Consider the following 12,713-nt stretch of genomic DNA (forward strand, 5'->3'; position numbering starts at 1 on the left):
AGATGCGCCCGCATCTGCATCCTAGCAGCTGGGAAGCCTCGCGGCCTCGACCGCGACCTGCTCCCATCCGGCTGCTTTTCCGCGCCGGTGCAGCCCACCCTCTGGAATGGGGGGCGGCGGCCGGGGTGCCCCCCTCGGAGCGGCCCCTCCCCTCGCCCGTGACGTCAGCCGCCGGGCTCCAGCTCCCCGGCTCCTGGCCGCAGTCGGAGTCCGGGCACGGTGCGGGCGACCATGAGCTGCGGACGGCTGGGATCCCTGGCGCTGGGCTGCCTCCTGCTCGCCAGCTACTGCGGCAGAGGTGAGTGGGGGCGCCCCGGGCGGGACAGGAGGCTCCCACCCCCAGACCCCCGGCACGATGGAGCCCCCCGCCCCGGGCTTGCAACGAGCGAGGGCTGCCGGTGTCGCAGCGCGCGTCTTGCGCTCTCCAACCCCGGCGCGGCTCCTTTACTCCGGCGCTGAGTGGGGGCGGCTCCCGGACCCCCTCCAGCTCCAGGCGAGCCCGGGAAGGTGGCTGCCTGGTCAGGAGGTGCCCAGCGCGGAAGGTGCCTGCATGGGGGGGGGGGGTGCCCGGCTTGCCTGCCCGGGGAAGGCTTTGGCTGGGCAGGGCGCGCGAATCCCACCCGGTGCCGAGAAGCGGGGCGTCTTTCGCGCTCTCCGGCTGCACGGTTGGAGAACACACCCACCTTTCTCCCTGCCTCCGCTTCTACTCTACTCCAGGGTGCAGCAGCTGCTACAACCGCTTTGCAACTACTAGTGGAGGAAAAGGGGGCGGGGTGCGCTGTGGTGGAAGAAAGGAAGGCATAAAGCACCGGAGTTGGGGAGCCGAGGGCGTGGGGGGGAGTGGGGGAGGTGAGTGGGGGAGGAGGTCAGGGCCCCTCCAAAACGCAGCCCCTGCAAGACCCCCCCTTCCGTCCCCCTCTGCTCCCTGCCCTGCTTTGATTTACGACCCCGCGGCTGGGCGAATTGGCCACCCGTCCGTCGGGCACCGCCTGTTCTGGTGGCGAAAAGGCGGCGGCCGGGCGAGGGTGAAACGGATCCGCTTCCTCGCCCCCTCCCCGGGTATTAGGAAGGGGATTCCCTAGGACGCCCCTCTGGCTTCGCCCCCCGCCCCGCTTCCCAGGCGCGGAGACTGAAGGGGGCGGGCCCGTCTTTGCTGCAGTCTCGGTCGGGGGATTTTTGCAAAACCTGCTCTTCGGGACCCCTCCCACAAAATAGGATTGCTGTTGCGACGCCCGCGTTGGAACTGTCTGAGGATAATGAGCCTTGTAGTCCTGCCCGTTGGGCAGGGACCCAGCTGAGCTGGACGGGACCCGGGCATTGCCTGCGACTCGCTTCTAACCGCCTTGAGCCTCCGACCGACCCAGCCCTGGTTCTTTTGGGAGGGAGGGGGAAAATGCCGCGTCCTTCCCGGGGCTTCGTGGGGGCTCAAGCCCCCTCCCCACGCCCCCTTTGCTCGTTGCAAATGCGGCTGCCTCGGAAAGGGAGGAGCCCAGCCCGGCACCAGCTGCTCCGCAAAAAAAAGATCTGGCTGGTAGCTGGAGGGCCGGGAAGCCCCCTCCCCTCCCCAGCCTCTCGATTCTGCAACCTTTGTTCCACCTTGCCTGCAAAGAAGCTGAGCTAAACCCCCTTTATCGTCCCCCGAGACCAGAACCCAGAAGACGAGCCCAGAGCTGGCTCGGCGGCTTAGAAGGACGGATTGTGGCTGGTGCAAGCGAGCGTCCCCACCCGGGACAGGTGGCTGTGCTTCCTATCCTCCCCGGCCCCTCCCTGCCCATGGAGAGCAGGGCATTGAGGGAGGGGACTCCGGGCACACGCCACCCACCCACTTGGCATGCCTGAGCTTTCTCGCTAGGCTGAAACTCCAGGGAGGCAGATTTTTTGGCACTGGATGCTGGTGTCTTCTGTGGCTGGTGCTCTCCGTGGATGAGGTGTCTTCTCTTCCAGAGAAGTGCCAGCTTCCTCCATCTGCCTGTCCATCCTTAATTCAAGATGGCAGAAATCTCAAAATCCCAAGGGCGTGGTGCCTGCTGCTCAAAACAAGAGATCTGTAGGGCGGTGAGATTTTAAAAGAAGGACGACACCTCATCCCTTGCATCTCAGCGCAGTCTCTTTCTTCCCCTGGCCAAGCCTTTGCAAGATTAGCCCGGCATCTCCTTTGCGTTTCCAACTGCTGGGTCATGCCCTGCTCAGAGAGCATGTGGATTTTTTTTTTTTCGTTTTTTTCCCCCTCCTATCCTGGTTATGTATTCAGAAATATTTGTGATTGGGAAGATGTTAAATAAAAAGAAAACCAACATATGGAAATGAAAAAAGGGCCGTGTTTTTGCTCGTTTGCTAATTTCTCAGGGAAGTATTTATAACCAGGGAATGGTGCCAAAACAATTCCAGGGCTGCGCTCGGCCTGGGAACAAGCTGTACATTGAAATATGTAAAAGTTTTTAAAGAAAGAAAGAAAGGGATGGCGTGTGCTTCCAATCGGGGACGGGAAAAGAGGGATTCTCGTCCTGTGGGCAGCTTTGCTTTGCAAGTCTTGCGGTTCTTTCATTTAACAAGCCTTGAAAGGTGGGAAAGGAACATGCCAGCTCCAGCATTATCCCTTTGTAAATGTTCTTAGAAAATAAAAATTGAGGGTGACTGTAGCCCTGTGCTTTGTCCATTGCTCAGAAGGTAAAGACGAAGGAAAAAGGTGACGGAGAATGTATTCAGGATTGAATAACCAACTTGCTTTCTGCATAAAACCATATTTTATGTCCGGCCACGCCCTTCCTAACACCCAGTTTGTGAGACTGCTCACTGCAGGAGAGTTGTGGACTTTTATTTATGCAACTTCGATAAGAGGGTTTTGCAATGCTCCAGTTAAAAATCAAATCAATAGCTAGGGCAAATGTCATCAAATCCTAACATCGGATGCATAAATGCAGCCAGCTCTTTGGCGTCCTTTCTCCAGGGACTGAGTTCAAGATCAAAATCCACGCCAACAAGATAAGATACCTTCTATCTTCTTGATACCTTCTGAGTAGCCTTCAAGGGCAGCCCCATGCCGAGCACATTGCAGTAGTCTGTTTGTGGAGGTGGAACTGAGAGCAGTAACTGTCTCCGACCCATTGGCTCATACCTATTTCCAGGATCTTCTGTCATTGGTCATTAGGCCTTGAGGACACGTCTAATTCTAGCACAGTGGTTCTCAACTTGGCGACTTTCAGACACGTGGACTTCAACTCCCAGAATTCCCCAGCCAGCATGGCTGGCTGGGGAATTCTGAGAGTTGAAGTCCACACCACCCTTGTCCTGTTGATGAGACCTCTCCTCCCAGCCCGCCTTCTGTTCTCCTTTCAGGAAATCATTTATGGGACTGTACCGTATATTTCTACAGGGTCTTAACCATCCGGGACACCAGGCAAAGTGTCCGCGGGGAATTCTTTCCAGCTTGGGAAAAATGGCTGGGCATACAGTACCTTGGAGAAGGAACCTTTGTCTTCCATCTTTCTTCGCTGTCCTTCTCAATTTCTTTCCTGGTTGGCTGTGTCTTGGAGCGTCTGGCTGTTTCGATTATTTATTGTTGTTTTAGTGCAGTGTCCGAACATTGCAAGAATTAACTGAATGGCTGCCCAGAACCTGGGCAGAGGGGACCACTGTTATTAGCCACTCTTTAGAGATCTGGGTAGGGGCAACTGAGGCCGGGTCTAAAGCACACGTTCAAAGATTGCCCTCCACCGCAGCTTCACTGCTCACTTCTCACAACCTTGCACATGTTCCTTCTCTTAATCACACCCGATAGGTATGGAAATAACCAGTTCTGAGACTGACTCACCCCTCCGGTTGGTTGTTTCCCTTGAATGAGAGCCAGTGAAGATCACCAGATAACAATTTTGGATGAGATCCAGAAGGCTTGATCTAAAATTCCACGTCCGCTTTGGATTCCCCGCTTGTTGGCATTACCTTTGTGTGTTTGTGGAGGGTGGGGGAGTATTTAAAAGCATTTAAAAACTCCTCCCTTGCAGGAGAGTCATCCAAATGAAAGTTAGAGAAGGAAGACTTTCAAATGCAAATAGTCTTTGACTTAACCATCGGTCACTTGGTGACCTTTTGAAGATAGGGCCCACCTGGAAAAAAAGGGGGTTATAACCAGTTCTGATTTTATGCGCCCCCATCATGGTCAGGGGACTGCAGTTCTGGCTCTCAAGAACACAATGACAGGTACAGCCATTTGCAGCATCCCGCAGTCACACGATTACATTTTATGACAGTGTTGCTGAAAACCGGAATTTGCTTCCATTGGGGGGCCAAACCATGCCATGGCGAACAATGGGTTCTCTTAATGACCACTGTGTTTGTTTAACGGCCATCGTGTTCGCCTAATAATTGCTGGAAAAAAAGATCATAACATCAGGTCGGGATTTATGTCCATCCTATAAATAGGGCAAGGACTACCTATCATGCAATTCCTGTAGTAAAATAGTCATTGAGTGGACCAACCTCTGGAGAACAAAATCAGCCACCAGGATCAGCTGTTACTTGGTAAAGCCCATGAAGGCTCTAAAACCAGTTTAACACTTTGTTTTGAAGGGTGCAGATATTGAGAATTTAGCACTACCTGGTACCCTTCAGATACTTTGAGCTTAACCTGGGTTTGGCGGTGCAGTGGTTAGGATGCAGAACTGCAGGCTACTTCTGCTGACTGCCGGCTGCCGGCAGTTCGATTCTCACCTGCTCAAGGTTGACTCAGCCTTCCATCCTTCCAAAGTCAATAAAATGAGGATCCAAATTGTTGGGGGCCGTAGGCTGACTCTGTAAGCCACTTAGAGAGAGCCGTAAAGCACTGTGAAACAGTATATAAGTCTAAGTGCTCTTGCTCTTGCTATTGCTCTTAACAGTGCAATGAAATCACAAATCATAAGCTGGAGAGAATTGCTTTGAAAATGCATCCATTGGTTGCAACGATTAACAACACACTCTCCACTGAATGGATTGGTTCACAGCTTTCCCCTTTTTTTACAACTTTGCGGAAGAGATGCAAATGGGGTCTTTGATTGTAGTTTCTGGTTGGACGGAGGGGAAAGAAAGAAAGAAGGCAAAAGCTTCGGAGTCAGAGGAGGCTTATGATGGCAAACAAAAACTGGGAATGTTAGCTTTGGGTCAGCAAAAATTTGACTCTGAACTCTGCTCAACCTTTCTTGATCATTCTCCCTTCTGCTTTAAAGGTGGGAGGCATTCGGAGGTCATAGAAAATGATATACAAGCACCATTATATCCCTGTTCTTTCTCTCCAGAATTTTTTTTTTTTTTTAAAAAAAACGATATTGGGTCCAGACTTGCAAGATTCTTTCTGAAAAAAATCAGGGATGAAACCTGCAACTTTGTGCTGCCACAAAGTTTGGAGTGAGTGCCCACCACAGCCCTTCCGTCTTCTGTCTTTCTTTGTTTCTCCCACTTCTTGCAGCAATGCTTAATCACAATCTTTGCCTTCAAGAAGAGTGGTTGTTGTTGTTATTGTTTTTAGCTAGGAAATAAAGCCTTCACATTGCTGCATGTCGTCCTCTCTCTTTGGCATTCTCCTTCCTGTGTTGTACTGGTCCTTAAGCCAAGAGGTTGTACGTTGTGAATTTCAAGAACCCTACACCCTTTTTGCCTCTTTCCCTCCCCAGTCTGAATCCATTAGCTGCCTACAATAGGGGACCTGCCAGCCTCCCTTAAAAAGCACCTTGCTTGGAGTGTGCAAATGACAGCATAACAGCCACATCAAATGCAGCCCAAACCGGCAGCCCCTGATAAATAAAGATATCTGCCCTCTTTTCTACCCGTTTAATCAGGTCCATTGGGAGAAAAGCCAAGCCTTTCCTTCTAGGGAGAATTCCTCTCCAAGCAAACTTTCTTATGCTTTCTTTTTTTATCCTCTCCAGATGCTATTTTTTCACCCTTCTGGCACGTCCGCAATTCTACCCCCACCCCGGTAGCCTTGCCCCCACCCTCTCCTTATTGACAGGCAATTAATTCTCTGATTAATTTCCCCCTGGGAACTGGACCTCCCTCCCCCCTCCCTTGGTTCCCTTCATTGCTCCTTCCTGCAGGCAGGAAAGTCCCTCTCTGTCTAGCTTATGACCCTTTGGCTTAGCCACTTCTTTCCATGGCCTCCCAGGACGGCTCAGAGAGCGGTCGGTGCTCCAGTGGGTTTGGCTGCTTGCGAGGTTTGTGTCCTGACCGTTCCCAAGCAGGCTAAATATGGTTAACTGGAGTCCCGGGAAACCTGCCCCGGAGTGAGTCAGGCATCGGGCTTCTCTCATGAGCCCCCACCCCACCCCCACCCATCCTCATTCTGCCTCGGCAACTCACTGGAGAGAGAGACTGTGCATTGCAACTCATCCGGACGGACGTTTGCTTGGGGAAGAGTGAAGTGGGGGCCTGAGCCAGCTTTGGCATCAGATCCTGGGCTCTCTTGCTTCTCATGTTCCCTGGGAACATGCCTAGGTTCACTGCTGGGGGTGGTAGAGATGGGGATCTTAATTTTGCACATTTGGGGAGGGGGGAAACCTAGAAATATTTCACTGAGATTTTTGCAGAGCAGTAAACCACATTTTGGGAAGTCTGAGAATCAGGACCCTGGCATAAATTGGGCCCCAACCCGCCTCTAGCCCGGTGCTCCTTCCCCTAAAATATATCTGTAGTTGTTTTCTGTTTTTGCTCTCTGGCAAATGACACCTGATGATACAATCCTTCTGGGCATTTTGGGGCTGATAACCTTGCGCTCTGTGACTTGCTCCAATTCTCCTTTTAAAGCCGTTGCAACGCAGTTTGGCTTTGTTGAATCTTTGGCTGGGAGGACATGGATTTATGAACTGTAGAAAGAAATCCTGTCTTTTCTGCCTTTCATCTCCTTCCAAGCAGGATGACCCAGGGTTGCCATGTTGTGAGAAACAAGACAACACTCTATCTCTGCTCCCTGTGTCAGAGAGAAGTTTAGACGTCTTGATCCTCTCCTTGTTTAAAGTCCTCCAGGCCTTGGCCAAGAGAACAGGAAGGTCAAATTGTGGCTTTTTGACAACTTTGTGCCACTTTGTATTCTGTCTGGATTGTCCAAGCTTCCATTCAGGATCTCTCTTGCAAGATTCTTGCTGGAAACAATCTAGAAATTGGTTTTGCTTCTTCTGTTCGTTTCTGTTTCCGGTTGAACCTTTTCAGCCTAGAATAAAAGTGATATTTTAAAACCCCACATTAATTTAATGTTTTGGCCAGCTAGCTGTTGCTTTCCAGTAATGGTTGCTTTTTTAAGTGTGGTCCATGTTCTCCAGATCATCTTGGCAGTCACCTCAACCTACACACCTTCCCAAGGAAGGTTTCACCTTCTCAAAAGAATCTAGCCTAAACTTTCTTGACATTGGCACGGTCTTCTTGGTCGAATCTTGACTGATGCGTGCTTGAAGAGGCTGTTCCAAGCTTTGCAGAGATTTCTAGAAAGGGTGGGCTGCATTCAGATGTGATCACTCTTGTTCCCGAGGAGGGGGATGGTCTTCTTCCTTTTTCCACTCGTCTCACTTTCTTTGCTCTGGCAATTCTGGGTGGGCGTTTGGAATGGGGAGACGTTTTGGCAGAGAATGGACCCTCTATTCCCAGCTCCTCTTTTCTGCAGGCTTTCAGCTGTTTAGAAAGTCTTCCCGGGATCCTTGGGGCCTTCTTGCCTTCAATCAAGCCATTGTGTTGGGGGGCTGCCCCTATTTTCCTGCAGGGAGGGAGAAATTCGCTTCTGAACTTCGCTCGGGGCTCCAGGCCTGATGGGAAATGCCGAAGGGCTCATTCCGTAAGAAGGAAGTGGGGCTTCCAAAACAGAAATCCATCCAGCAGCAAAGCCCCTTTTGTCTGTGGGTCCACCCTCCCTTGCTTGGCCTGGCTGCCCCTCCATTTGGTGAACCGTCCTGTCTCTCCTCTGGACACCCCCTGCTTCCGTAAGAGTGTTGGCAGCAGCTGCTCTGACGTGCCAGCCACCAGCCTTTGTGCCAGCTTTGGGACAGCAGTGGAACAAAAGACCTGCTCTCTGACTAGTGTTCAGTGGCACGTGGTGGACATTCCTGGCGCATGAGTTGGTCGTGCAGGCGGAAGTCATCCAGCAGGCCAGTCTGGAGAATGAGAGGACACAATCACGCTTGGTCCTCTTAGCCTTTCTGTCTGTTCTCCCAACCCACCATTTAAAACCGGGTTATTCAACCTTTCCCAACTCTGGTTTGGTCTTGAGAATAACCAGCGTTGGTTCCTAGTTTTATAGCATGGAGCCACCATAATTTTCAAGCTGAGAGAGCTCTGCCTGTGAAGGACTTTGCAGTGCTGGATAGTTCATGAACTGAATTTGCTGCTTGAAATGGATATCGACTTTCATTCATTCCAGCCCCAGAAGCACTGCAGATTGGAGTAGACCAAGCAACGGGAAAGAGGGGGTGCAACTAGGAACCGGTCACCCCAAAAATACAGGTGTCCCTAGGTGGCTATGCACAGCCTTCAGTCCTTGTAAGGATTTAACAGGTGGATTCTAGAAACCTTAAACTTCCAGATCCTATAAGGTGTGATTTTTTCCCCTGAGCCTGACAGATTCTCTGACCTTGTTAGTGGAAGAACTTAATGATGGCAACTCTAACCATCTTGAGCTTAGATGCTGTGAATATGGATCACCTGTACAGCAGTCAGATATTGAAAGTGTTCAGAAAGATGTAAATTCTGCTTCTTATCTTGCTTGTAGGTCATTACTTCATTGGGGTGAGGCACACACATCATTTTTCTCAAATGTAGGTTCCTACCTTTTCTAGCCCTGTGGACAATTAGGCTTCACCTGCATTGTGGGCTAATCTGTAGCCCATTTCATTGATACACATCGTTGCTACCTGAGGGTTGTAGGGACGTAGAAAGAAGCACCAGCTAATTCAATTTGAATCAAGATTGTTGGTTCTGGTTGGTAAGGTCTTCTGAGATTTGTCCTCCCTTTTTCACCTTCCTGTTCTTTCTTCAGCATGGAAACCAGGTGCTCTGTGGCTTTGCTAAGAACCTTTTCCGACTTCACATTCCTCTTTTTCAGCACCATCTCTTGTGGCTTGGAAGCCATTATTTGGAGACAGATGGTTGGACCTGGAGAAGAGAAGAGTTGGCTTAGAGTTGGTGTTCCTTTTCAAGGATCTCAATGTCAAGAGATAAAAAACAGAAAGTTACAAAAAAGAAAAAAAGAAAAATAGGAATTGTTCTTTCTTATTCCATAGGACAGGGAATGAGTCTCTTCAGTGATGGTCTGTTAGGATGGTCTTCTAGTAGGAAGAGCGGTGGAATCAGAGAGCTTTGCTGGAGATGTTCAATGGAGGTGGAAGAGCTAGCCGTCGGGGACACTGATATTTGGATTCCTTGTGCTGAGCAGGGAGGCTGGATTTCATGGCCATGTCCAACTGTGATTCTCTCTTTTGTGAGTGTGGCTTGTAAATTTACTGCAATACCCTGATGGAAGTCCTGTGTGGCCAATGGAAGCAGATTGTTGAGTTCTTCAACATGCAGGTGGGGACTATTAGTTTGAATTGCAGTGGTAAGAGTGATACATTGGCTCATTCTGGGTAGAATCCTACAAGAATTTCCCCCACCTCTTCAAATTTGGGCAGAATGGTTTTCTCAATATCAGCTCAGTGTCAACTTCTGCAGCACCAACTGATGCCTCCATCTGTCTTTTGCCAGTCTCCTGAAGGTGGTTTCTCTCCACTCTGCTCACTGATCCTGAATCCAGCACATCAGGCTTCCCTTGATTATTCCAACTTCATCAGATCTGGAATGAGAGCAAGCCATTTAGATGATTCTCTTGGAGTTACCATCCATCCTTTTGGCTGAGCTGCAGAACTTGTGACATCTTCATTGTCTGGAGTGAACCGGAGCTCACAAGTGCCAAAAACCTTCTCCCAGAGATCCAAGAGTTGTTGTTTTATGCACTGAAGCTTGTTTTCTTCCTCAGGACCAAGACTTATCAGCCTCCCCCAAGGCCCTGCCCTAGCACTGAATCAATTGAAGCTGATTACTTTCCCCTGGACTGCGGCCAGCACCTCCATTACTTGCCTGGGGCTGGAAACAATCTCAGCCACCGAACCATCAGCGAGCAGCCCTTGCTTCACCCATGGAGATCTTTTGAGGACTCATCAAATGGGGTGGATGGAGGGGAAGTCACCTAGATGTCTACCTTGATTGTTCACACAGCTCCTTTTTCTTTCCTACTGGTGTCCAGTCCCATCCACACCTCTTAATGAGTGATGCCCTCTCTCTCTCTCTCTTTGTCTCTCTCCTTACAGCCTTCAGGCCCAGAGTCTCCACAGAGGAACAGCACACAAACCAGAGCAAATAAATAAACAGAACAAACTGTTGAAGCTTGTCCAATTCAATGAGCGGGCTTTGTAGGCTGGTTGCATGGAAACATCACGCCTCATCATGTTTCACATTTGCTTAGTGCTGAAGGTCATCTGTGCTCACTCTGGGGTTGTCTCTGCTGATGTTCAGCCGGGCAAGGATGTTGATTTTATTTGGGAAGAGACAAATGCTTTGTTCTGGGCTACCAGAGAAGAGGCTGTTTAAGGAGCCACTAAACCATTGCATGTGCTCCCCCCCCCCACAATTCTTCCACAAGTTGCCACCAAGCCAGTTTCCACCCATGGGAGGATGAAAGAAAAAATGAAGATGGTGGCCATGTGGTCACAGCAAAGAAGAATCAACTTTAGAGCTTGTGTTCATGGCTGGTTCTTGGTTCTGGTTTCTTTTTATGACTGCCCATCTGTGCTGGAATGGGTATATGCTAATTAAGGCTTAAAAACAAAGCAAAGGCCAAGATGGCTTATTGCAACAGTCCAGGACAATTTTAGAAGACATACATTCAAGAAGCAAGCAGTAGAAGTGTCCTCAGACGTGTCCGTCTGGGATGAGGTCATCTTTAGCTGTGTTTTTCCTCATGACGAACTACTCAAGCTACATCCACGTTTTAAGATGTGGGAAGCTGATCTCCTGTTAGCTGAGAGTTCCAGTGGTCAAATGAGTGCACTTACCTCATCCTTCCAACACTGAGTTTTGAAGGAGGAACCCACTTGTACTGTCCTGGTTTACTCAAGTTAAGTGGTTGCCATGTTTATTGACACTTGGAATAAGCTTCTTTGAATTCACCTTGATTCCTGGTGACTTTCTGGACACACCCGGATAACTTTCCTGGCAGCGATATGGAAGCAGTTTGCCATTCCTTACCTTCTCCAGACGTTTTATCTCATGCAACTCCCAGTCCGACCAACGCCTGTGAGACTTCCTGCTAGCTTCCCCTCAAAGACTAACCACATGTGGCTTCATTTGGCTTTTTCTAGATCAGCCAAGGATGTGAAGTTCCACCATCTTCTGCATTGATTCAGGTGCTCCAGGCTACCTAGTTGGTGGTCCAACCTGGCCAGCTGGTCACATTCATTTTGCAACCCAGAGAATTCTCCACCTCTGCCTAATTCATAGCTTGGTCCTCATTCATGGGAATCTCATTATGGGCTTACCAATCTTTCATGGCTGCTCTTTTTGGGGTGAGGTGAGGTGGTAGATGGGATTCCCAATCCTCTCCTTGCTGCAAAAGTTCATCTTCAGGGGAGGAATATTTAAGAATTAATGCCTGCCCCTTATCCTTACGTCAAGCCTGATGGCAACTCCCTAGTGAATCATCAGCTCTATCAATAGCTGTTATTTAATCTAGCTAAATAAAACCTCCATATTTAGAAGGTTTGGATGTCTAATGCAGCTTATTATGAGGGCTGTGGCTTCTTGGGGATTGAGAACATAATGATGCAAGAAGGTCACTGACCCCTCGGAGTTTTCTCCCAGTCTCCCTTGCTTCTTGGCTTCCTTGTTCAGAGAAGTTGGATTCTTGCTATATGACAGCCTGGGTATCGTCAGGAATAATTTGAGATCCCCTTCCGTGATGCAAGAGGGAGAACTGAATCCCCACCTGCTAAGTGCAGCAATCGCGCCCACTTGGTGGATGCCTGGAAACCCAACAGATGTTCAGCCAATGCGTGGGTTCCTCTCCAAAGGGGAGGGGGGAAGGATTGTGGGCCACCCAAAAGAGCTGGGCAGAGCAAACAGAGCTGCCAGGGAGGGGCCTCTCTCAAACAAGAATTGTTTTGTGCAGGATATTCATCCTGCAGCTTTGCACCTGCTCCCTTGCAAAGAGTTCCGGGAAGTTTGCTGGTTTTGAAGTTGATGGGAATGACCTTCTCAGGGCTGGTCTGCAAAGAAATTCAACCACTACCCCCACTTAAAAAAAAGACAGAGCCAAAGAAAGTTACATTTTAGAGAAAGTTTGGTGATCAAACTCAGGACCAATGAAAAGAGATTGCCCAAGGGGTATATGGGGGGGGAAAAACCACCGCCATCCAGCCGGGATGATTCTTTGGTGGGATCTTCAGAAGAAGCTTTGGAGTTAACTGTCCATTGCATGCAGTGGGGTGGGGGAAGGGGGCAGAAACCTCCAACCTTCCTTCAAGCTGGGGCACTGAAGATGAGAACTATAGGATTTGGTCCGATTCACTGGAAGGCCTACAGGTTGAAGGCAAGAAAACATGATGGACCATTTTGGTAGAGAGGTGACTTCAAAGGCTTGAATTCATCCTGCAGAAAGGGGTAAACCTTCTAATTGTGGTCCTAAGTCATGGTGTGTAGGAGAAGAAGAGGCTGAGCTGGAAGGCGGGGTT

At 49.8% G+C, this 12,713-nt stretch overlaps 1 protein-coding gene across 1 annotated transcript in view; it reads left to right on the plus strand.

The window, feature by feature from the left end:
* The first annotated feature begins 208 nt into the window (after positions 1-208).
* Positions 209-12,713, plus strand: part of MCAM (melanoma cell adhesion molecule) — a 28,434-nt gene continuing 15,929 nt past the window's right edge. Inside the window, exon 1 of the mRNA XM_015813564.1 lies at positions 209-298. Within this exon, the coding sequence (XP_015669050.1) occupies positions 232-298 (67 nt within the window). The 5' untranslated portion in view covers positions 209-231. The remainder of the gene's footprint in view (positions 299-12,713) is intronic.

Source organism: Protobothrops mucrosquamatus, unplaced genomic scaffold (genome assembly GCF_001527695.2).
Source record: "Protobothrops mucrosquamatus isolate PMUCROS unplaced genomic scaffold, P.Mucros_1.0 scaffold169, whole genome shotgun sequence".
NCBI lineage: Eukaryota > Metazoa > Chordata > Lepidosauria > Squamata > Viperidae > Protobothrops > Protobothrops mucrosquamatus.